This window comes from Apaloderma vittatum, unplaced genomic scaffold, assembly GCF_000703405.1.
Source record: "Apaloderma vittatum isolate BGI_N311 unplaced genomic scaffold, ASM70340v1 scaffold16800, whole genome shotgun sequence".
Classification (NCBI taxonomy): domain Eukaryota; kingdom Metazoa; phylum Chordata; class Aves; order Trogoniformes; family Trogonidae; genus Apaloderma; species Apaloderma vittatum.
Genome location: NW_009696365.1, coordinates 1 through 24,455, shown reverse-complemented (window position 1 = coordinate 24,455; position 24,455 = coordinate 1). Strand labels below are relative to the sequence as shown.

Below are 24,455 nucleotides of genomic sequence, written 5' to 3'. Positions count from 1 at the left end.
TGAACCGCTTACAAAGTAATAAAAGGAAAAACTTTAAAGTGGATACAAATCTTATTGTTTGGGTCTGGAAAAAAATCAGGTAAGCTTAATGTGAGGCACAATACTGTTTTTTGTTACTGCTTTAATAATTTTGTCATGCGTGTTGCATCAGCTACTCTGAAAAGTTGCTTTTATAACCTAAAGTTATTTTTGTGACACTTGTCAAATTTCCAACCAAAAATAACCCAGTGTTTTCTAACTATAAAAAACCAGTGATTTTCAGAGATATCTCCAACTTCAATTGGAGAGAAATAATAGATACCGCATTATCAGGAGAAAGTAGCCCCATGGATTGTGTGGAACTAGGGCCCTTTGCTTAAGATAGCTAGTTGGAATGACCCTAGACAGAGCTAAATGAATTAAACTGAAGTGCTCCTGAACACAGGGGAAAAGTCACTTCCTCAAATAAAGGCGCTGGAAAGTCACACTGAGAGCAAAGAGCTGCTAATGCAGCTTGTGCTTCATGTGAGATTTTTGTCCATTTCTGAAAGAGAAGCCGTTATATGGAAAACTGGTGAGAAGGTAGGGAGGAAATGCGCACATCCAGCAGCACCGTCACACAAAAAACCCACTTAAATGCTCCCGTGCTTACATCATTTCCCCATTTTGATGCTAGCGTAGCTCTTGGCACAACTGAGTGGTGAACCAGGAAAGAAACTTCTTTGTCTGAAGAGTTACCCTGAGCACCTGCTTCTCACAGCGGGTTGGGAATGGTGGTAGAAACAATCAAGAAATAGAGATGTGAGATGTTCTGGACACTGTTTCCACCAAAAAAACCTGCAGAGTGCTTTTGGTTGTGGTCAAAAAAAAGAAGATTTGAAATGGAGCAGAGACTTACTTTCTTCATGCTTAGCTTAGTCAGGAAAATTAGACTTCAGATAGATTTTAGATAGAATGAGAATATGCAACGCGGTTAATTCATTAGCGTTTTATTCATCCAGTGGAAGAAATTGTTATAACTCTGATGAAAAGAAACAAGATTAACTCCATAGTTGTTTTTTTTTAAAGGAACTTTAAAGAATGCCACAGAAAGTCATATATAGTTATCTGTACCATTTTGATCCTATGTATCTATTAAGAATCTTTGAAAAATAGACCCTAGACTTCCTTCTGTTTTTTCTTCCTCTGAGTGCCTTGTGTGCAACCAAATCACTGTATTACTTCTCTGTCTCTCAGCAAAGAATATTTGCCCTTGGGTGTGTCATGTCAGGGCTTTCCTTTGTTTTGGTTTTGGTTTTTTTTGGTTGGTTTTGTTTGGTTTGGTTTTTTTATCTGGCATTGAAAAAAAAAATGCTGCTTTTGAGTAGTCAGAATCCATGTTCCAATGTGACTGGCCTACTTTTTTTAAATTAGGGTCAGAGCACTGAGAGTTGCAGGCTAAATGCTTTCAGTTTTCATACTGAAAGTAGGAGTCGTTCTTATGTCACAGGCAAGTATTTAATTGGTGATATGTTCTGCTGCAAGTTAGCTGGGCATCCTTTAAGATTATGTGCTTCTGAAGAGATTATGCTAAGAAATTCTTCATGCAATTAGGAGATGGAGGAAAAATGTATTATTATCTTAAAAGCACTACATCCTTCCTTCATCAGTGTATTTCCTTAAATACCGCTTTAATAATGCCTGTAAAGACGATTTGATTATTAAGATGTGCAAAACAGGTGCTGTTCCTGGTAAAAGTACTGGGCTTCATTTTTAAAGCAGTGGATGTGTCTATGAATTTAACCCAGAGTGTTTCTCAGCTCACACTTAAATAAGAGGCTTTAGTCTAATATGTGTGGATGTTTTCAATGAATATGCTTTGTTTTGGTTTACCTGGTGTTTTGGAAGTCATTTTTGCTGCACAGCTTGCACATAGTGAAAATGCAAGATCATAGTGAAAAGCAAGATCAACAGCAGAAATTTCTTTATTTAGCAGTCACTTAATGTTGCTCCTGCTTTCATTTTTATAATAGTTGGAATGGTAACAAAACCAGCAAGTGAGCAGTCCCAGGACTTCTCAATACACAATGAAGATTTTCCAGCATTACCAGGCTCCAGCTACAAAGACCCAACATCGAGTAACGACGACAATAAATCTGTAAGTAAATCTGGAATCGTCCTTTATTTTGAATGTTCATACTTCTTTTGATGATTTTGTTTTAAAATGTTTGTAATGTTTGTAATACAAGATTTTTCAAATTTGTCCCTCCAAATTATCAAGAAATTTTCCATAAGCAACATTTTATATATAACGATGTAAATGACAATTCTCGGGAATTTTTTGGTCCCAACAGTCACTGCGACTTTATTTTCTTAATTTCATATAACTTCTTGTGCATCCCTTTGTATTTGGGGAAGGGGTCAGCGAGCAATTTGCCAGAACACCTCAGAATTTATTTTTGAGAATTGGTGTGTATTTTTTTCAAGTTTTTGGAATTCATAATTTCTATGGATTCCAGCTCATTTTTTTGCTGTTGGTGCCTCTCATCAGTAGTAGTAATTTACATGTTATAATGTCTTTCTTCAAAGCCGTCAAATCCTTTAAAATTTAGTGGTACTATATCACTTCAAGGTAAAATTCCTGATGGGGAAATGAAATCATGGGGAACAAGCTCTTTTAGCAGAGACCATTACATTCATGGATATATTGTAGGCTAGTGGGATACATTGTATGCTCAGTATTGTTGTAATATCTATCACGCATTTGATATATAGCTTAGATCATAAGACTATGAAGGTTTTTCATTGTTTGCTCTGTCAGATCTGTAATGAAAATTGCTTTTTTATTACAAATGAAAGTTGAATAAAATCTGGATGGCAGAGAACAATTTACTACAGTATTTGACAAAATGTTCTAGTTTCTGATTGCTTTATTAGTTGTAATTGCAAAAAGTATGTGGCATAAATACTGATGAGTAAGTAGTAGACGTGACTACAAACAGTGAAAATTAAAAAATGCAACTGTTCAAAAAAGGGAGTGGGGAAAGCCTAGGCCCCAAATGTTGTGGCCAGATTTGTCGAGTGGAAAAATGTTCTTGATAGAGTTAACATTGAATCCAGTAAGGAAGAAAGGAGTAAATGTGATTACATTGTGTTACTGTAGACGTGGCTTAAAGACTAATAAAGAGTAAGAAATAAGAGTTACAGGAGGTATCTTTTATCAGCATATGGACTCCTGGAGTGCAATCACAGTTTTATTGCCAGACATAGTGTTTACATCTCTTTCCTGAAAGTTGGAAATGTGCCAGCTGTATGTTGCTCGCACCTGAAATTGGCTTGAGTTATTATCTGTTGCTACGTCATGGAGTGTTATGTGGGAGAAAGACTGGGAAAAATATATGATGTGATGGATCCAGAATATCCTCAGGCTGTTGGGATATCCATTGTATATTCAAACCCAGGTGTAAGATACTTTCTTATCCTTTCAGACTGCAGACTGTTCGCTCTTTAATAGTTCTTACTTTTGGCAGGTACATTTTAGGAAGCGATAAATATTACATAAAGCTTGTCAACAGAACTCGAGAGCTTCAGGTTGGTTCCATCTGAGTGCCCACTTTATCAGAGTGACTTGACCTACTGGTTTAGAGTGCTTGACTGAAAGATACGGTCAACACGGTTTTCCGTTTTGGTTTGTTTCCATCATACTGATTCTGCAAATTATTTTTTTAATAGAATTTGAGTACATCAGGCAAAACATCATCCAGCACAGATGGGCCCAAGTTTCCTGGAGATAAAAGTTCAACTACGCAAAACAACAACCAGCAGAAAAAAGGGATCCAGGTGTTACCTGATGGTATGTGTCATTCCATTTTTTCTTCTTTAAAAGTTCTGATGGTCATTTAGATCACCTTGCTGATGCCTTGACTTCTTGAAAGGAGAAAATTAATTTGTTCTTCTTGCTCAGGTCGGGTTACCAACATTCCTCAAGGGATGGTGACGGACCAGTTTGGAATGATTGGCTTGTTAACATTCATCAGGGCAGCAGAGACGGATCCAGGAATGGTACATCTTGCATTAGGAAGTGATTTAACAACACTAGGTCTCAATCTCAACTCTCCTGAGTAAGTTCTTGGTTTTTAGTACTATCTTCAGTTTTGGTTTTGTTATGCTGTCGTTCATAATAGGCTGACTTAGCTCACACAGTTCACAGCTATCAGACCCACAAGATATTTTGCAAAGAAAGTTTGAAAATGTAATGACAGTAAAATAAAATTTTCGTAAACAAGAGAATTGTGCTTCAGGGCATACTGAGATCTTGTGCAAATTTTGATAAACCTTCTGGCTTTGCTTATTCTGCTGACTTCTTCCAGACTTTCTTCAGGGAACCGACAGTGTATTGTTAATAAATTTCATGTTTATGTTGTTTTTCAAATAACAACATTCCTTGAAGATACCTACACTTAACTGCCAGCAATTTGGGGGTTAAATTCAACGTATATTAGCGTCATAATGAACAGAACATCTGCAGTGTTACCCTGCACCAAAAATTAATTTAAATGAAAATGTAGCTTTATAGTTAACTTCTAGTCATTCAGTTCACCTAGGTTTACTCATCTAGGCTTCCTGTAGAGGCAGCTGGGAGAAAAGCCTAGTGACTGCACTAGTAGTCAGATAAGTGAGGTGAGGTAGATAAGATGAATCACCAGCCCAAGTTGTGTCTCTTTCTCCACTACTTAGAGGAGGAACTTAGATCAATTTGGGTGAAAAGAGTATCTTCTAGGTGACTGCAGTTGTGGGAGAAATTTCATTTCTTGTGCTCTGACTTTCATCTGAGAATCTCCCATCATATAGTTTCAGCAGAGATTTACATAGTGGTAGCCTTATTGACAGTGTAGTATATGCATTTTAATGTTTGTAGATAATATATTAATAAAAAGATGGAACAGCGTACACGCGGACAGTTTCCATGTTTCACAAATTTATATGGAGCTACTTATAATCAGGGAAGATTGATGAAAGTGGACATTGAAGTAGGAGGGAAAGCATAGGTGAAATGGCTCATGATTTTTCTGTCTTGAAATAATTGGCATTAATTTACGTATTTTTTCTAGAGATGTATCTTTTTTTAGAAATTTGCCACTTCCAATAGCTCTTTCTATGGAGCTTGCATCCAAACTTAGTCAAATTGTTACTCTATTGGGACTTAGAAAAATACTTCAAAAGGATCATCCAAAGTCAATTGTCTGTAGTAATTCGCAGAATGTGTTACGTTAACATATGATCTCCTTCACGTGTAGTAGCAGTCTCACAGATCACCTCTCTGTTGAATCCAGTAGTATTTTATGTAGTTTACTATTACTCCCATCCCCTTCTCCCGCACATAAAGAACAGTCATATTGGCCTAGCCTTGCCCACAGCACTGACTAGGAGACTGGTCTCCTGGATCTACACAATACTTAAGTCATTTACTGTTTTTAGCATGGATTGCTCAAATTTAACTTGAGGCAGATCAGCTCAAAGTAGAACGCTCATTGCAATAATTTCAGGTAATCTATATCTGAATTTTTGGGTTCTTCCTAGATACAAGTGGAATCTAGTTATGTCATTTGATTGGTTATACAGCTACTTTGTCTAGGTGTTGGTATGCAGAATAGTAATTGTGATGCTATTTTTGGTGATAATATTTTGTATTTATTCAATGTTATTAATTTTAATAACTGACATAAAGGTTAAGCTTAACATACCTATTGAAAACTACACAAAACCCCATAGGTTAATCCTACTTAAACACACTTTGATGCTGTGATGGCTTGTAGCTGAGTTATGCAGCCCCTCAACACAGCATCCAAATTATTAGTGTCCGTTTATACACAAATGGTATATAAATAGCTGGTATTCTGCTGCTGTTCCATAGCAACTGTCCTGCAAATAGCTGGATTTTTAGCCTTTTTAATATTTAATTATTGTGATAGAATATTTAGAGTCTTGGATGGAGGGGCTAGGGTTAATATTTCATCCAGACAATTCTGTATCAGTATGTCTGTTTAGTTGGTTTTACTTTATACTACAAAAGAACTTTGCAAACAGCCTGTGCAGCTGTCAGTGTGTGGCCTGCCATCTTGCCTTATGTTAAATGCCATTTGCTTGTTTTATGAATTCTCGTTTAAAAAACTAAAAACATTTCCCAAGCAGAAAGCTGAAATCTTTCTACCTTGTGAGGTGCTTTTGATGGTAAAAATACTTGTCTCACTTAATACATTTAGCACAATAAATGTGCTTTTAGAAACAAAATTTTAGAATTTTGTGTATCTCTAATCATTTGAATTAACCTTTCTAACTCCTGATTTTATATAGATTTTCTATACATTTAAGTTAAGATCTATTGTGATTGTTGAAAGAATGATTATGTATTGCCCGTACAGTCCAGTACTTCTTTCAGAAATATGCTCTTAATTCCTTGGGAAAACTTAAAATTATACACAAACAAAAATTTAAAAAACGGCATTACTTCACTTAGCCCTTTAGAGATTATGTAGCTGTTTGTTCATATTATGAAGATTTCTGAAATATTCATCAAGTAGACTGTAGGCTGTCTAATACCTCCTTGAAAAAATGTTAAATTAGCAGAGTTCTATTTGTATCATAAAGGGAACACTGTGCACAAATTCTTGAATTTTTATTGCATACAGAGGTGCAGTTTGAGCCTGTAAAATCTGGATTATTTGCCCTAGGAAACCAAACCTCTAGGGCACACATGACACTCCTCTTCTTGGAGCAATGACTATTCAGGCTTTCAGCAGAAGGAAAGGTTTCATTACTTTGAGCGTCTGCGGTTATTGCCACTAAAATCTGCCTTCAGGCTCTAAAGCATAAGTTTTTGGTAACACTAGGATGAGTTAGCCCTAGCGTAAGATTTACGCCACTTGATCAGTGTGGGTTTTGGCCCATGTAGCTCAGATGGGAGAGATAGGTTTCTGGTATTTTTTTAGAGTAATTATTAGGCCTTTGACAAGAAGGTAGCAAGGATTTCATAGAGTGTGCCATACTCAAGTTTCATTTAACAAACTTGCCATACTAGCATGTTAGGAAACCCTTTTTTTCACTTCTTTACCTGTTAATTAGAGAGCTTATTCCTCAGTACATCAGTCATTGTAGTAGAGTTAGAAGGTTCACAATTTCATATTTATCAAACTAATAGCTCCATTTTAAAAAAACATACGTTAGCAAATCATATGTGAAAGAAAAATCCTAAATCATAATGAACTTCTGTTCATACTGTGCTGGGAATCAATTTATTTGTTGTAACTGAAATTTAGAAGAAGAGTAAAATCTTTGCTGGTTAGTTTAAAAAAGAAAAATCATCTGCCAGCATAAGCTCTTTCTGCCCTTTTAAATCGTAGGATGATAAATCAGAACCCACCAGGCTTGTGGCAGCTATTCCTGTGCAAGTTGAAACCCTGTGTAAAATTAGATCCCTGAAAAAGGTTGGGATCCTTGGCATTATTGTTGAAGGAATGATAGATTAAAAAAGGAAATCTTGACCCTGTAGATTACTGTGGCACGGTATCTTAATCCACACATTACAACGAAAATTAATAAATTTAACTGTTTCAGGAAAGTGGGCTCACAGTTTCCTTTTCTTCTTTCTCACCCCAGCTAGTGATCTTAGTTGTGTGCTATGGTCTTTAGGTTAGTGAGATTGATTATGGAGGTTTTTTTGAGTTGTTGGCTTGAGTTTTCTTTTTAACCGTGATAAATTTGTGCTTTTCTTTCGCTTCAGAAATCTTTATCCCAAATTTGCATCACCCTGGGCATCATCACCTTGTCGACCTCAAGACATAGGTAAGGGAGAAATAACTATTTAATTCAATATTAATATTTGCAAATTATACTCATTTACGTGTCTTAATAGTTGCATCAATTCCGATTCTCTTCTAGACTTCCATGTTCCATCTGAATACTTAACTAACATTCACATTAGGGATAAGGTGAGTATGTGTGTGTGTCTGCGTATTTTTTGTTAATTTATTACTGGTAATTCTCTAAATTTTCTTTCAGATAGGTAATGTTCAAAATGAGTGCATTTTATGGATGTCCTCAATCTTTTTAGGAACAGTGGTGCATTAACTGGCTAATTGGACACGTCACGCACCCATTCTACCTTAGAGAAAGTAAGGGAAGGCAGAACTGAGAGTGGCCATGGTTAGCCAAAGAGCGTGTTACGTTTCTAAGAGTTTGCCCCTCCTGCAAAGCAGAAGTTCCTTGTAGTCCTTGTGCTGCAATATCCAAATGCCATATTAAGTTTAGGTATTTTTTTTCTTGAGATGAGCTCAGAATCATAGTTCAGGATATTTTCATATTGATCTGATGATTCCGTATCTACTGAATAGGGGTGATTTTTTTGTTAGATATATTTTATTTCAACTGCTGTAGTTCTGTAAAGAGGGATCATATGGAAGTATTGTAAGAAATTTTGGTAATGTTACTTAATATAGTGTTAACTGAGGAAATACATATAAATGATTGTGTTTTTTCATAATTAAAGAAAATTAGTAGATGAGAATATACAGAGGTACAGGGAGAAAATTCTGTCTTGCTGATTCATTACTTCTGTTTATTTTTTCTTCTATTGTATCCTTTGAGCTGGAAGGTTAACTAGAAGTAAAGAAAAATTATCTGGTTTAATTATGACTCTTATTGTATTAGAGTATCATTTGCAACACACTTAGGATGGAAGCACGTTCTGGATGTATCCTTGTGTTATTTAAGTGGGATAGTATGTCTTAAAACATTTATCTGTTGTGATTTTTCATCCTCATTTTCTTCAATCTTTTGCAGCTGGCTGCAATAAAACTTGGCCGATATGGAGAAGATCTCCTGTTTTATCTCTATTACATGAATGGAGGAGATGTATTACAGCTATTAGCAGCAGTAGAGCTGTACGTTCAAACTATTTTGTCAGTCTTATATGATTTATTCTATTTCAGTAATGAAGTGGTAAAAAAACAAAACAAAACAAAACAAAAGAACCAGCAAGTTAGACGTGGAAAACAGAAGCATAGTCAATCTAAATCTAGAAACTTTTTTAAATACCTCCTCCAACCTTGGTTCCGTTTTGTACTATTTTTTTTTTCATTCATATAGTGAAAATCAGAAGTCTGTCTCGTGGATTTTGCATTTATTGTGAAGCACTGTGAAAAAGTGGCAGGTGACAGTTGTTATTAAATGTCTAGCTTATCTTAAACAAAGTTAAAAACAATAAATAATCATAAAAAGAGTTTGTTGTTTGAACCTGTCAGACTTCAGACTCCTTAAAGTTTCATATGGGATTAGTTTTGAGGTGTAATAATAGTATGGAAGAGGTATGAGGTCACAGGTATAACGATGTGGAAATTTTGGTTTGATTTTTGAATGCATTGTACAGATTTGATTGAAACCCTTAAAATTTTAGTTTGTTAAGTCAAATTCCAAAAATCTAACACTGAAAATTATGTTTCCTTCCTATTAAAAATTAAAGATTTAACCGGGATTGGAGATACCACAAAGAAGAGCGAGTATGGATCACCAGGGCACCGGGCATGGAGCCAACAATGAAAACCAATACGTACGAGAGGGGAACATATTACTTCTTTGACTGTCTTAACTGGAGGAAAGTAGCTAAGGTATCTCTTTTCCCTTGTGCAGATTTTTTAAGTCTGTGAACCGTGTCTTTTTAGTAAGGACAAAAGTAAAACCTAACCTCCTCCCCTAAAATCTCAAGTTTCTTAACCTCCTGTTGTTTAAGTTCCTTATTCTGATTTTGATGTGTGAGGGAATAAAGATTGTCTAAAACACTGGCTTGCTTGTGGAAAAGGAGGAGCTGTCTATCTGTTTCTAGTTTTCTTTGGGTGGTACAAGGACGTAGAACTCCTGTTAGGAGTTTTGTTAAAATCAAAAGCTTTTTTCCAAGTTCAGAGTTACAGAATAAAAAGCATTATTTGACGTCTTAGAAGTTGTGCTTGCAAGTATTTTATTATTTTGCTTTAGAAAATTAAATAGAGAAAAAACTACCACATTCCACTTTGGAATTCAAAATGGGTGTGGGATGGGGGGAAGTGTTGTTTTTTGTTTTTGTTTTAGAGGTACTGTCTCTCCTTGAGAATACTGCAGGACTTCAGTGCTGTGTTGTTCGAACATCAGAGTACTTTAAAATATACATCACTTCTTTTTAGGGAGGAGGCATATTTTCATGGTATTTTCTTTTTTTAATGTATTCCAGCCCAAGAGTTATTAAAAAAATCAGAAAGTTACACTCTTCTCCCTTTTCATAATCTATTTGTTCCTTTCTGCCCATGAATACTCTTAGTAATGTTCACCTTTTACTTGAGAGCTGAAAAAAATTATAGAATTGCGCTTCATTTCCTCCACTGTGCCCTGAAGATAATTAATTTTCAGTATCTTCTGACTTTTAAGAGTATCCAACTTATAATTCCAGCTGCCAGCTTTTAAGGCCATATTGCATTTTAAGACCATATTGCCTTTTGCTGCCTGGATCGTGACTTCCGGGATTCCTGTTCCCCACTGAAACAAAGATTTTTCTGATGTAGGTGTGTGCAAACACTGTTTGAGTAATGAGGAGTACTAATGTTCACTAACCTGGTGAGAGGTGTGCTCTTTTGAAAACAGCATTCAGCTTCAACTGGAGCTGAAAAAAGAAACATCCACAACGTGCACACAGCCGTTCCAGCTGCCTAGAGCCTGAGCTGCGCAGTTCGTCATCCCCCGCTTAAGATTGATTCCATGAGATTTTATGGATGTGGCATGATTTTGCTTCAAGTTGTAACTGACACGTTGGATTCATCGATGAAAGAGCAAACATAGAACTCCCTTGTCAGACTTTCTCAGATACAGTATCCCACTCTAAAAAACACTTAACAGTTCAGGCCAGATTAATCTTGAAGCCTTGAACTGAGCAGATATGATTCCAACGTGTTGGAACTACGCTTTGTGGTTCCACGTGCTTAGGGATTCCATTTAATCAGAAACCTTTTCTTCTGGATCCTACCTTATGAATTGTTTGCTGAAAAGGCATTTAATTTCTGTGAGCATCTATACACTTGGAGATTATGAAATACTGCATTAAATAGTTACATGTCCACTGATGTGTTCTTAAATACCAGCTTTAGGGTAAAAAGGAATGAAGTCCAGCATTCTTCCCTCTAAATGCATTAGACTTCTTCCTAACCAGTATATTGAAGTTTGCCATGATCTAGAGATTAACTAGATGTAATATTCTTTCTTCTGTCCCACCTCTCCTCAGTAAATTTGCTTAGTCTGAGCAAGCTTCCCTCAGAAGTTAACATTTTTATTGTCCCAAGTGATAGGGGAGGCTCTTTGGTGTATTTGCCTGTGTGACTCCTTGCCTCTCCTGCCTTTCTTGTGACCATAAGAAAACCAAGATTTGATAATGGAAGGTTTTAATGGCAAGCCCTACTAGTATGGTTTTTCATAAGTGCAAGGTTATTCCAAAATTTTTAAGCAAAAGCATCACTCCCCTCAAACAAGAACCAAAAGAAAAGGAAAGTTTTTATTTCTATTTGAATTACTTTATTTGCAGCTTGGTATACTTTCTTATGTTTCCCAAGACTCTATTTAAAGCTAATTTATTATTATGTAAGAGCATCAGAGTGGATGTAATTACCTTCTGAAGGTAATTTCTTCATTGCATTCAGCTGAGTATGTTTCATTTATTTATGAGCATTAAGAGCCTCGTATAGGTTCATATATCAGTGGAGTTAAGGTTTTTTACCCTATATGGAAGCACAACATTTCTTTTACTAGGAGAAAGTGGTGCCCGTTGTAAGAAGAGGTTATTATTACCCATAGTAACCTCTGTAGTGTCTCTTTTCTTTTTAACTGTAGTAAAGGTATGAAGCTGCTACTTAGTGCTTAAGCATTACTTTTGAAGATGGTATCGGCTCTATTTGGAGTCCTGAAATTCAACGTCCAGTGCTTGAGTTGTTAACTAGCACAGTGTAGCCTTCCTCTTCTGAAGAGTAGGGCTAGCTTCATCTGTTAGGCAGTCCTGGAGGTCCCGTGGTGAAAGAGAGATGAGCCTACTATTCTCCGGAAGATTTTGTCCACGATCTGTGCAGATTCTCTTTGCTTTGCATACCGATGGTAATTCTTCCAACATTAAGAAGCAATTGATAGCTAGAAAGCAGAGGGATAGTATTTTGTAAAGTTTTACACCTGCAGCGGCCAAGTAACAAGGAACATGAGGTTTATTTATTTCCCCCAGTATCCATAGGAAGCGTTAATATCTTTTCTTTTAGACTTGTGTATTTCCCGATGTAAAAATTGGAACTGGAATATTATTTTGAAATTTTTGTCTCACATTGGTTTGGTGCAAAATACAGCAGGCAATCTGAGTATTGATCACAGGAAGATAGAGAAGAATTCGAAGGAAGACTAATAACATAGCCATACCGTAACAAGAATGGCAGCATTTGACAACTCCATGTTGCTTTGAATGGAAAGAGAAGTATGACTGAGTGATTTTTTTTTTTATTTTTTTTTCCCCTAACAAACACAGAAGTATTAATTAATGTTTCAGGGAATTAAAAATATAAGAGGCTGGGGAAAAAAGAATTCTGATAAATTGCAGAATCTGGCTATAACTGCTACATTATTAGTGAATGCTGGGAACATCAGTTCCTCAGAAGGCCACAGTAGCAATTGGTGCTTAATGGTTCGATTAGTCCTTTTTCGAAGCAGTCAAACAAGAATTATTTCTAGTAAATTACTGTCTCTTAAATGTGCAAATTCAGTTGTTTTTTAAGGTGCTTTGTAAATTTGTTTGCTGTTCTAGTATATAAGCTCAGATACAGGGCAGCACATGTTCTAATGTGTTGTGCTTCACAGACATGGTGCATTATGATCTTATGTATTTGTTGTACCTATTCTAAATTATACTGCATTACAGTAGATACAGTGAAATATAGCTGTTTACTTTAGATAATATTGCTAAATCTTAAGACTAAGTTTTTTCAGACATAAACCAGAGAGTTTAACAGGTTTTTTTGTTAGTATCCTGGATTGTTTTTAACACAGAACAGTAAAGGAGACTGAATAATTTTCCAGAAAACATAAAATAATATATTTTTCTTTTTTATTAAGCTGTAAACTCCATTTTTCTATTCCCAATAGATAATACACTGAAGAAGGAAATGCAGCAAAATAGCTGAGTACTGAGACAATTCCTAAACTGTTAGGAAATAAATTAAATTAATTCTACGTTGATATGTGGTAGTAAATAGTGAAAAAATGTGAATGACAGTAAGCTTTAAACTCACCTTAAATGCAGAACAAAATTCATAAAAATGCTGATTACAGCTGTGTCTGCATATCATGGCTTTTCATCCTAGGACATGTGGAAATTGCAGTACGGTTTAAAGACAGATTTTTGTCACTGAGGATTTGGCTACGTACTTGCTGCTGTTGATGAGACATGAGAGAGGAAGGGAATTGGATATGACATCAAAAATGCTTTCTACAATTGCACATTTACTGAAATCCTGATTTAAATTGTCTGAAGTAAACTGCATGGATTTCTTCTTTGAAAAGTAATGCCATTTAAGGAACGTGATTATAAAACCCTTTGATTTTGTAGTTGTAAAACATTGAATTCTTTAAGGGAGAAAAGGTTAAATTTCCAGGTGTTTATTTGCTTCTAAGGTTTACTGCCTGTATTAAATTATTCTGTCATTTTAAGGCCAATATTAATTGAAATACTCTTACAATTGCTAGAAAAGTTATTTGTTCTCCTACTATAGATGTGCCATAGCATTTTAATTCAGCCCCTAATTTAAATCTGGGTCTTTGCATCCATCTTTTAAGTCAATATAAATCCTGCTTTTTTGATCCCATTTGGAATTTTTGAGCTAGCCATAGGATTTCTACCATATCCTTTGAGGGACTTACACAGTCTGGAATATTTTGTCTTCAGGACACTTCTTATTCTTCCAAGTTTTTATTTTGCTTTACTATATTAATGCTATTGATCACCTTAAGGAACTCTCTTCTGTCTTTAGTATTATTGCCTATTACTGTTCGCACATTTGCAGGCTGATGTAAATCTAAACAGCTTTTCAGGATGACATGAGAAGTGATTGATTTCTTTGCATAGAATAGTTCATTTAGTGTCGTACATGTGCTGTAAGTTTCCGCACACATTTAACATTCATTATTCTTGATTGATAAAAGGTATTTAATTTTTAATTTTTAATAATTACTTCCATGTGGAGAATAAAACAATGTAACTGATGTTTGTCAATGGATAAATGGCATTTTTGTAAATTTTATTTCTATCTGTTTCTATTAAAAAGGATCAGTGCTGCTGTTCACATCCTAAACCACAGCGGCCCCTGGAATCAAAAGCGAAAACAAAGTATACCTGTAATACAAGTATTTTTCTTTATGTAATAAATAATTGCCTTTTAGTTTTCCCAAATATTTGGTCAATGAGTTCTTTTATTTGGTATTGTCAGTGTCAAGGGTGTAATTTTAGGTGTTCTTAAGTATTACCGGGTATTGGACTTGAGCATTGCTGACACTGGGACGCAAAGCAAAAAGGCTGGTTTAAGCCTGTTTATTTTAGAAAAAAAATTATGACTGTTTGAAATACGAACTCACATACTTCTAATGAAGAATTTGGTAGGGAGTCATATTCCTTCTTCCAAATGAGGGGCTTCCAATCCGTGGCACCCGAAAGACTGCACAAACTGCTGAGCACCTCTTTCAGCATTGCTGACACTGGGACGCAAAGCAAAAAGGCTGGTTTAAGCCTGTTTATTTTAGAAAAAAAATTATGACTGTTTGAAATACGAACTCACATACTTCTAATGAAGAATTTGGTAGGGAGTCATATTCCTTCTTCCAAATGAGGGGCTTCCAATCCGTGGCACCCGAAAGACTGCACAAACTGCTGAGCACCTCTTTCAGACATGCGCTTTGCTTGCAGCTACTGCTGCCGGTAGAGGCACACAGCCACCCTGAGTTTGGAGAGCCCTTGTTTGGCTACCGGTAGCATCAGATTAAGTAGCCATTTTCCCTGGGTAATTTTGAAAGTGTTTCAGAGTGTGTGGAGATTCGGGTAACTGACTGAAGCTGTCTGTAGGTTGGTAGTAATCTGCAGACCCTTCCATGAGTCAAAATGGAAAATTTTGAAAAGCCAAGTGGCGGAGAAGTTTGAGTGGCATTTTTTTGTGTTACGAAACAACTTCAGAATTGCTGAAGATCCACCCAAACTAAGCCAGGCATTGAAACCAAAATCCCTGCATAACTTTGTATACCTTGATGTTGCTTCTGACAAAAGGAGGGAGGAGGCATCTCTTCAGTGCCAGCACCTGTGTATGTGTCTGCACAGAGAACATCCACCAGCTGGCTTGCAGTGGTAATTAGGTATGCCAAAAGCAACTGACTTTGTATATATAACCTAAAAAAGCCAAAACAAGCAAGCCAAAATGAATTAAAAACAAAAACCCAAAACCGCACAAAACCCAGAAACAAATGAAAAAACAGAAACCAACAAAAATCCCGTGGCTGGAGAGTGGGGAGCCAGAAATGAAGCAAATACACAACACTTTGGTGCACATGGCTGTAATGTCACATAGGTTTTGCTAGGAGTTTTCAGGTTTAGGGACAGTATCCTCTGAGGAATACAGACCTCAGGAAGCCTTAGCATTTTCCCCTTACTTTGTTTCCCTACTAATACTAAATGTGCTTTCTATGCTAGATGGATCTTGTTTTGCCTTAAAGAAGAGAGGCCTTAGAGTTGAGTTTCCTAGATTTTATTTCTGGTCTTACATTGACTTGGTCTTTAATTTGTCTACCTGTAAAAACCAAAATATTATACTATTTAATCACTTCAGGGAGTGTTCTGAAATAATCTATTGACTACCCTTAGTGGTTTTGTCTGTGTATAAAAATAGTGAGGTTAAGTCCGCTCTGTAGATACAGACAATACTCTGCTGAGGCTCTTTGCTGAGTTAGACAAAAAAAATAACTGCGTGTCCAAGATAGCTGTTGTTGAATTACCAAGAAATACCCTTAAAGAACAATTCTGAAACTTGCACTTACTCATTTTCTTGAATGAAGATGAAATGGGGATGAGACACAGTTAAACTGCTGAAAGGATCTGAAAAAATGCAAGCTCTCAGGAAGCCGTTGTGCACTTTTGCATGAATGAAGTAACAAGCACCAAATGTCAGAGTGCGCTAATTAAGGTTGTGTGCACAAATTAAGGTCACAGGGAAGGAAGCTGCTTTTTTCACTGTCATAATCAGGAGGCATTCAGACATCAAGGGTGGTTACAGTCTGTTTTGTAGGACCTGCTGTAGTTAGAATAAGAATTCCTACTGGGTCACTGAAATGTTTTACAGTTATGCAAGCCAGACGTGCTCAAACAAAAGTCAGGTGATGGTGAGACAATAAAGCTGCTTAATTTGTGAAGCAGTAGCTGTGTGGCATCTGAGTACATGGGCAAAGCTTTTTGTTCCCTGTGGCTGTTTATAAAACACTCTGAGAAAACTTCTCCTGAGAGATGTTGGTAAGGCGTGATACAGGAGTGACAAGCTCAGGATGCGCAGGAGGGTTGAGTGAGTCTGAAGCTTAAATCTGACTATGAAATGGGGAGGAATAGTTTGTTAAATTCTGACTTAAGTAGGTCTCAGTGCTTTGATTCTAGCATATTAGATAGTATTCTCCGAGAAGAAACCTCACTAGTTTAACTTACAGTTGGGCCTGGCAGTGTGCCACAAAATATCCCCAAACTTGAGGTCTTCTAAAAAAAGTCTCTGTACATCTGACGTGTTGAGAGATGGAAGCTTTTATTCATAAGTCAGCTCATGCCATGGTTGTATATTCATATTTTGCGTGTGTGTGCATATATAAAAATGTTTAAGATCATCACTAGTGCTCTGAGAGCAATGTTAGGAAGGAAAGCCTACTTGTTGCAGGTATAATGGCTTAAGATACTGACCTTTTTCTACCTAAAATACAGAATCCAAGATAGCAAAATCTTGTGTTTCTGCCTTAAGTTCAGAGTTCTCTCTTCTATATGTGTGCTTTTCAAGTACGGCTGGTAGGAATTCCATGTCTTAACAGGTAAATGATACGTTGTTTTATTTGGTTTTGTCTTTTTATTTATTTATTCGTTTATTTTAACCATAGGAGTTCCATCTGGAATATGACAAACTAGAAGAAAGGCCTCATCTGCCATCAACCTTCAACTACAACCCTGCTCAGCAAGCCTTCTAAAGACTTCCCTTTTCTTGGGGTATGGCTGTCTCAGCACAATACTCAACATAACTGCAGAACTGATGTGGCTCAGGCATCCTGGTTTTAATTCCTTGAGGATCTGGCAATTGGCTCATGCGAAGGGTCACCATTTGAGGTCCTGCCTTACTAATTATGTGCTGCCCAACAACTAAATTTGTAATTGTTTTTCTTTAGTTTGAGCAGGGTCTGAATTTTTGTTTTTGTTTTGTTTTTTGCCAGCAGACAAGCTTGGGTCTGTAAAGACAAGCGAGTACACTGACAAAAGTTTACCACTTAGTTTTTCCAAAATGTAAAAACAAAAAAAAAAGAAAAAGACAAAAAATTAGACAACAAAATTTGCATTGTTCATTGTAGCACTATTGGTAATAAAAAATGTTTGTGCATTTTTATGTGAAGATCCTTCTCGTATTTCATTTGGAAAGATGAGCAAGGTTTGCTTCCTTCATTTTACTTCCCCTTCTGTTTTTGAAAGGCAGTTTTCGCCAAGCTTAATGCAAGAATATCTGACTGTTTAGAAGAAAGATATTGCCACAGTCTCTGGTTAGTTTCCAGAGTTGTGTATTACTGAGCTTCATCTTTCCAGAATGAGCAAAACACTGTCCAGTCTTTGTTACGATTTTGTAATAAATGTGTACATTTTTTTTAAATTTTTGGACATCACATGAATAAAGGTATGTATGTACGAATGTGTATATATTATATATATGACATCTATTTTGGAAAATGTTTGCCCTGCTGTACCTCATTTTTAGGAGGTGTGCATGGATGCAATATATGAAAACGGGACATTCTGGAACTGCTGGTCAGGGGACTTCTTTGTCGCCCTGTGCACTAAAGGGCCAGATTTTCAGCAGCCAAGGACATCCATACCCAAGTGAATGTGATGGGACTTAAAGAAGTGAACTGAGACAATTCACTCTGGCTGTTTGAACAGCAGCGTTTCATAGGAAGAGAAAAAAAAAAAAAAAGATCAATCTTGTATTTTCTGACCACATAAAGGCTTCTTCTCTTTGTAATAAAGTAGAAAAGCTCTCCTCACTGCAGTGTTGACTTTGATTTGAGATTGTGAAATTATTTCTTCAACAATGAAAAATGGAAAAAAAAAAAAGTTGAAGTATTAAAACTATCAAGCTGTACAGTGGTTAAGACACTTGAAGAGTCTTTTTGCTGCTGACAAGTAAATTTATGAGACAGTTTTCTATTCTTTTCCACAGTAAAGTTTCCACAGGCAAAACGTTTGGTTAACCTTGGTTTCGGATCCTCTCTTTGTAATAGCAAACAGCAAATAATTTTTAGAAAGGTGGATGGGTGACATTTCAAATGATAGAAAGATACTTCAAGAATTCATCACAGAAGGAACACCCGAAAGAAGCTTGGTTTAGAACTGATCGTAGTTTGGTTTCAAGTTGGTATTTTCCCACTTCAGATAAAGATACATATCATTTGATGACCACTGGTACTTGAACTTCCAGACACAGACAGACATGAGTATACACTGGTTCTGAAAATTTTAACTCTTGTCTAGAGCAAAGGAAGAAAAACCTGTACTGTTTGGGTAGTTTCCTTTTCCTTGGTGTGACTGCCCCTTCTGACCAGGTTGTATCTGGTGATGTAAACCATTTCGAAATACCTGCAGTTACCGAAGCAGGAGAAGACAGCAAAACCCATGTCAGTGAATTGTAGGATTTTATTTTTAGGTTTTGAGTTGTTTTTCAATGTAGTGCAAAACCAGCTTGTTGGTGTATATTGACTTATGCTTGGGAATTGGACCATTAATGGCTTTGCTATGATTCTATAGTGGGTGTATAACTATTTAAAATTCCCCACTTTTTTTATATATACATTCTAAGATGATATAAAAATTGATTGTATTTTTTTATTATTAATGCAAACTGCTTTGTCATCTTGCAGGAAGGGGATGGTTATAATCCAGATGATGGCTAGCACAGCTGAAAAAGGTGGTTTCATTTTCTTAAATCAGAGCAGTTATAAACATGTTCAACTATTGAAACGTAACATTTTAAATTTAAAAAAGAGTCATTTTCCAAAACCATCTTACTCACTCTGCAATTCGTTATATATTTTATTGACAGAGGTCCATTGTGATCTGTCCTTCCCCCCCCAAGAATTCCTGAAACGACGTTTACATCTTCAAATCAGTTGTCATTATTTCTTGTGATTATGAAATAAGAAATAATCAAAAGTGTGAGATACGTGGTTTTAGTGAACTTCTCACCGAGGAACTGGTTCTTTGCTCCTTCCAAGGAGAAGAACAATCTGGCTCTTATTTGTTGATTGTTAATTAAGTAAGTGAATATGGGGACTTTGAAATCTGTGACTTAACTTCGGGTTACACTCTGGGTTGAAGCAGGAGATACAGGTTTAAAGGAAGAACAGTGTAAAGTTGGAAACACTTCTTAGCTGATATCACACAAATTTTAAAAATTGAAAGAAACTTGTACTGCCTTTTTTTTCTGAAAGGAAGAAAACCTCTCCCCCATTTATACATTTATGCATGTGGCAAATTGGCAACTCAATTGACCTGAAGATTTTTAACACTGACAGTTAAGGTCTGAGGCTTATTTAATATCTTTTTGCATTCCACATACACTATGAATAAGGGGAGAGAATAGAATGCTGGTTTAAAATACACTTACTAGAGGTGGGTTCCTCGCCTGCCCTGTAATTACAGTGTTATACAACAATGTGCAAAGTAAGTTCTGGGTAGTAAACCCAGTGTTCTCGGACACAGGTAGAAGTATTCCTGTCTCGGGCCTGATTAACAGACACTCATATTCATCTCCTTATTGCTTATTGTTTATAGATCTTTATTGAGTAGTTAGCACTGTTTTCTCTGAAAGTCCACTACCCTGAGTTTTCAGGATTAAAATGGGTTTCATGCACTTTGTTAGCCCTAGTATTGCAGAAAACACTTGTAGTTGTTATTTTAACAGTTATTACTCAAAACGAATCTGCTTGCAGGAGGATTGAGGGAGTGACGGTGGAAGGAGGTAAGGGCACTCCTCCTGCACATTCAAAAATGAACAAGCAAACAAAAAACTACCCAGGACTTGATCTTCTCTGCCTTAGTACCTGGTGCCACCAATATTTGAGCATGTGAGAAACTTCATGGGCTTGATTAATCTAATTGGAGACCTAGATAATCCAGGGAAGCCTGCAGACACTCACATGGGTAAAACTGTTTTGCACGTGATTGTGACCTCCATTCAAGTGTCAGCCATGTGTGTGTCAGGGCTGTCACACTGCTGTTTCACACGTGGGACAATATGACCATGATGTATGGTCATAGCATGTTGCTGCGTGTCATGTCTGAGCTCCTCTCTATCCCCAAGCCTGTATTTTTTGTACCTTTCTGTTTCCATTTTACAGTTTCCATGAAGAAAAAACAACAAAAAATGTTAATGTACCTAAAATAAGATCTTGTATGTTGTCGTTAGAGCACAATACTTTTTGAGGATGCTTGTGGAATGCTGAAGGGACACTTTGTGCTGACCACGAAGAGACCATAAACCATCTCTGGAACCACCTAGGCAGTGTTGGACGGCACAGAGGTCTATAGAGCAGTCAGCTCAATCCCACGGGGCTTCTAGGGGGCTGCGCCTGTTGAGGAAGGGCGTTCCTTTTCCAAATTACATTGTCTTAAAGATATTTGTCACGTAAGAGGAACACTTTTTTTTTTAATTAATTCCCCATAAATTCTGATTGAAAACACTTCAGCTGCTAGTTACTGACTGAAGCACAAAAGGAAGTTCGATTGCCAGCTGCCACACTTGGGAAGAGCTTCTGAATGCGCAGCTGTCATGTGAAGCACAAGGTAGCTAGACAGTGCTTTTGATTTATAAGATACTAAATATAACAATTGCTTCTATTAAAGCAAAACTTCTGAGTGTGCTTAGTTTTCAGATACAATACCCTTTCAGTCGTGTTCCTCAAAATTTGCCACTGCCTAAAAATTATGCTGGTAGAAGTTGAAGTCTGGTAAAGAATGCAGGTTGGGCTAAGCAGTCTGTAGTGGCAACTGATGCTTTTGTTTTCATATATTAGGAGAACTGAAATGGTGTAGCTGTTTTTATTTCCTCTGATAAGCATGCATGCTCTTATTTCTACAAAACTGAAGGCTTCTAGTATGTGTAAAAGACCTGAGGAAATGCAGCTAGATGAATTTCTGGAATTGTGGTTTGGATTCCTTCAGTAGGTTTACCTCTTAAAACCACTTCACTGTTGGAGTTAAATTTTACTTTCTGAAAGTAACTTTAAAGCACGTTGAACAATAGTTTTGCATCTTACTGATTTAACCCACTTCAGAACTAGCAGTGCTGACGGAGCTTACATATTGTTTTCCTAAACTTCAGTTTTTGATTTGCATTTCGTATTCCTTTGTTGATATTAACGTGCCAGTTTTGCGGGTGTACATCAGAATTTTCCTGTTGAAGCTGCCAAAATAATTTTCTGCAAATTTGCTTGTTTGTCCTCCCTCTGGTTTAACAAGCAGTCCAGTGAAATACTCAGTCACGGTTGCGCTGTCCTGCATCACCTGTACAATAGTAGTGCGGGGCAGAAGGAAGGCAGCCATCCCAGAGCTCATCGGTCTGATACAGACATCAGCAGAACTCTCTGCAAACTTTTCAGCTTTCTCTACAGCTCTTCTTTTGGACAAAAGGGCTGCTGTGGTTCTCTGCCCCTCAGTGTGTTTCTGCCAGCCAGCTGGGATCTCCTTCCCTTTCAAGGCCAATCTACTTTCTGGTGGTCATCGCAATAGTGGTTTCAAAGAGACATTTTGTTACTCCAAAGAAGGCAGTTCACTACCAGCACTTTCATGGAATATAGTCTGAGGCAGCTGCATGATCGGCATCAGGAAGACAACTGCTAGACCTCTGCAAGGAGACAGGGATGTGTGAGCCTGTCCCTGTCAGCCAGCTCCTGTGGGTGTGTGGTGGCAGAGCCCCACAGCTGCCTGCCCGGTCTTGATGTACGTGACCAAGGCCAAAGGCATCCTTCAGGTGGGTGACCAGCAGTTGGCCACAGGTAAGCTTGCCCCTTGGTTACAGGATAAGGTAGGGCACAGAAAAGCAGGTAGCAGCCAGTTTTCCTGCTGTTGAAAATTTCAGACAGACATTTAACATTGCATGCCGGCTTTCTCAGCCCTGGCTGCTCCTGCCGCAGCCCGTGGTCATACAGCCAGCATCCCAGCTCCTGCCCTCAGCAGGTGACAGCAGAGCTAAAATCTTCACAACTGATCTCTGGTACCAGCTTTAGTCTCTTATGAATCGGGCACTGATGGTCCTTTTTCACTTCCAGCTTCAAATGGACTTTGAGTCCTGACTGAGTTATTGTGTGGAACTTCAAAACTGATGGGATTACCTGGTGAATCTTAATTGCCACTCTCAGTTACAGCCTCAGCGTCTCCTCCGACTACAGATGATGAAAGGCTTTGATGCATGCAGGAAAACTAACTGTAAAGGTTATTGTGTCACCTGGTGAGCTGTTGCCTTAATTTTCAGCTGGCATCATTTTATGTACAGTGGACAGCAAAGAACTGAATGGAGTACTGAACACAGGGAGACTTAACACCAGCTGATCAGAAGGTGAGAAGTCAGCCCATCAAAACTGGGAGAGCAGGGCTGGAGCTTCCTTTCAGGAGACGTGCAACAAATCTACTGGTTAAAAAATTATTTTTTATAATATGAAAGCTCTACACAGCAAGCCCCACCATTAGAGACTGCCGTTACTACAAGTGCTGGCAGCAAAGCCTGATTGATGAGAGTGGATGAACAGAGCCAAGGACTAACCAGGAGGAGTTCCATTTCTAGTTTAAAAACCTATTGCAGGTTTAAGTAAAAATAAAAAAGAATTTCAGGTATAGAACTGGCATACTTCTGAAACACTTTTGAATTAGGAAAGCCTACTACGGAGCAGCTGGCCTGAGGGCAGCGTGATAGCACACTGGTACAACCAAGGACAAGTTTGCATCCATTTATATTCATGTCACAGCACGGATTCTTAATAGCCTTCCTGCTAAACCTTGCTCAATAGTCCATTTGGAAAACCTATGGATCAACTTTATTTCTGAAAGTTTGACATCACACTCCACAGTGGAAAAGTGATTGAAGAAGGTGGCCAGATGAAAGTGCTATTTCCCGTATTTATTTATTTTTCTATCATTTCTGTACCTTCTTGTCTGCTGTATCATCGAATTCAGCTATCAGCTCCGAAACTGTCACATTTTGTTCTACCTAATTGCCTATGATGAAGATTACAGAATAAAAATATAACTATTGCTTACGGTACTTTGGCACCGAAGTGCTCGTTCTGTTCTGTTGCCATGGTGGGAAATGCTGGGTAATAACAAAACTTTATTTGTAAAATAAGTGTATTTTCTTGGATTGTCTGCTCTTCTGCAGACTTGCTTCAAAGACCATGCTTCTTAGGGTGACCTTTCAAAGGTCAATACTTTACTATAGAAAACAATTCCCACATAAAACATTTTGATGGCTGTGATCTTGCTTACCTACCATCTTCAAATAACGATGAAGGATGCCAGGTCTGTTCCTGCTGTGCGGATGCTAGATTTCGGGATGGCAAGAGCAGAGCGCTTTCCCTGCACCCCCAAAAAGTCACATTAGGGCAGGACAACGTTCAGCAAACTCCCCTTATTTCCCTTCTCAGTTAACAAGGTGAAAATTGCAGCTACTTCCCCACCTACGGATACTTAAACTGGGGTCCGATTCCCTCTGTATAGGTAGAGACCTCACCGATTTTGACACGTGGGGCAACTGAGCGTGACTTCACACAGGCTCTCTGCGATTTAACCGAGCCGGTGGCGAGAATTGGGAAGCACATTCTATTTTCACAGACTGGCTCTAACCGTGATTTTATTCTTCTGGATTTACCTGCAGGGATGCCACCAATCCCCAATAGAAGGGAGCAGGTGGGTGCGGGAACGCAACGTGTCCCAAGGGGGCGTTGCGTCCCCCACCCCCCCCGATATTACCCCTTGCCCTGTACCCGGTATTAAGCCGGTGTAGCCCTCCCCACAGCAAATCTCCCGCGCCAGATAATCCCGTCGCAAGCTGTCCCTTCCACCCCCGGAGGGGGCTGAGCTAGGTCAGCTGGGTTCGCATTTGCATTTTATTTATTTATCTAATTGTTTGTGTGTT

At 37.7% G+C, this 24,455-nt stretch overlaps 1 protein-coding gene across 1 annotated transcript in view; it reads left to right on the top strand.

Annotated features, from left to right (window-relative positions):
* The window catches only part of CNOT2 (CCR4-NOT transcription complex, subunit 2), a 43,771-nt gene extending 25,455 nt beyond the window's left edge, over positions 1-18,316 (top strand). Inside the window, exons 8-15 of the mRNA XM_009874645.1 lie at positions 1,992-2,116; positions 3,691-3,811; positions 3,923-4,079; positions 7,739-7,800; positions 7,897-7,946; positions 8,797-8,897; positions 9,476-9,620; positions 17,170-18,316. Coding sequence (XP_009872947.1) covers positions 1,992-2,116; positions 3,691-3,811; positions 3,923-4,079; positions 7,739-7,800; positions 7,897-7,946; positions 8,797-8,897; positions 9,476-9,620; positions 17,170-17,256 — 848 coding nt within the window. The 3' untranslated portion in view covers positions 17,257-18,316. The remainder of the gene's footprint in view (positions 1-1,991; positions 2,117-3,690; positions 3,812-3,922; positions 4,080-7,738; positions 7,801-7,896; positions 7,947-8,796; positions 8,898-9,475; positions 9,621-17,169) is intronic.
* Positions 18,317-24,455: the final 6,139 nt, after the last annotated feature.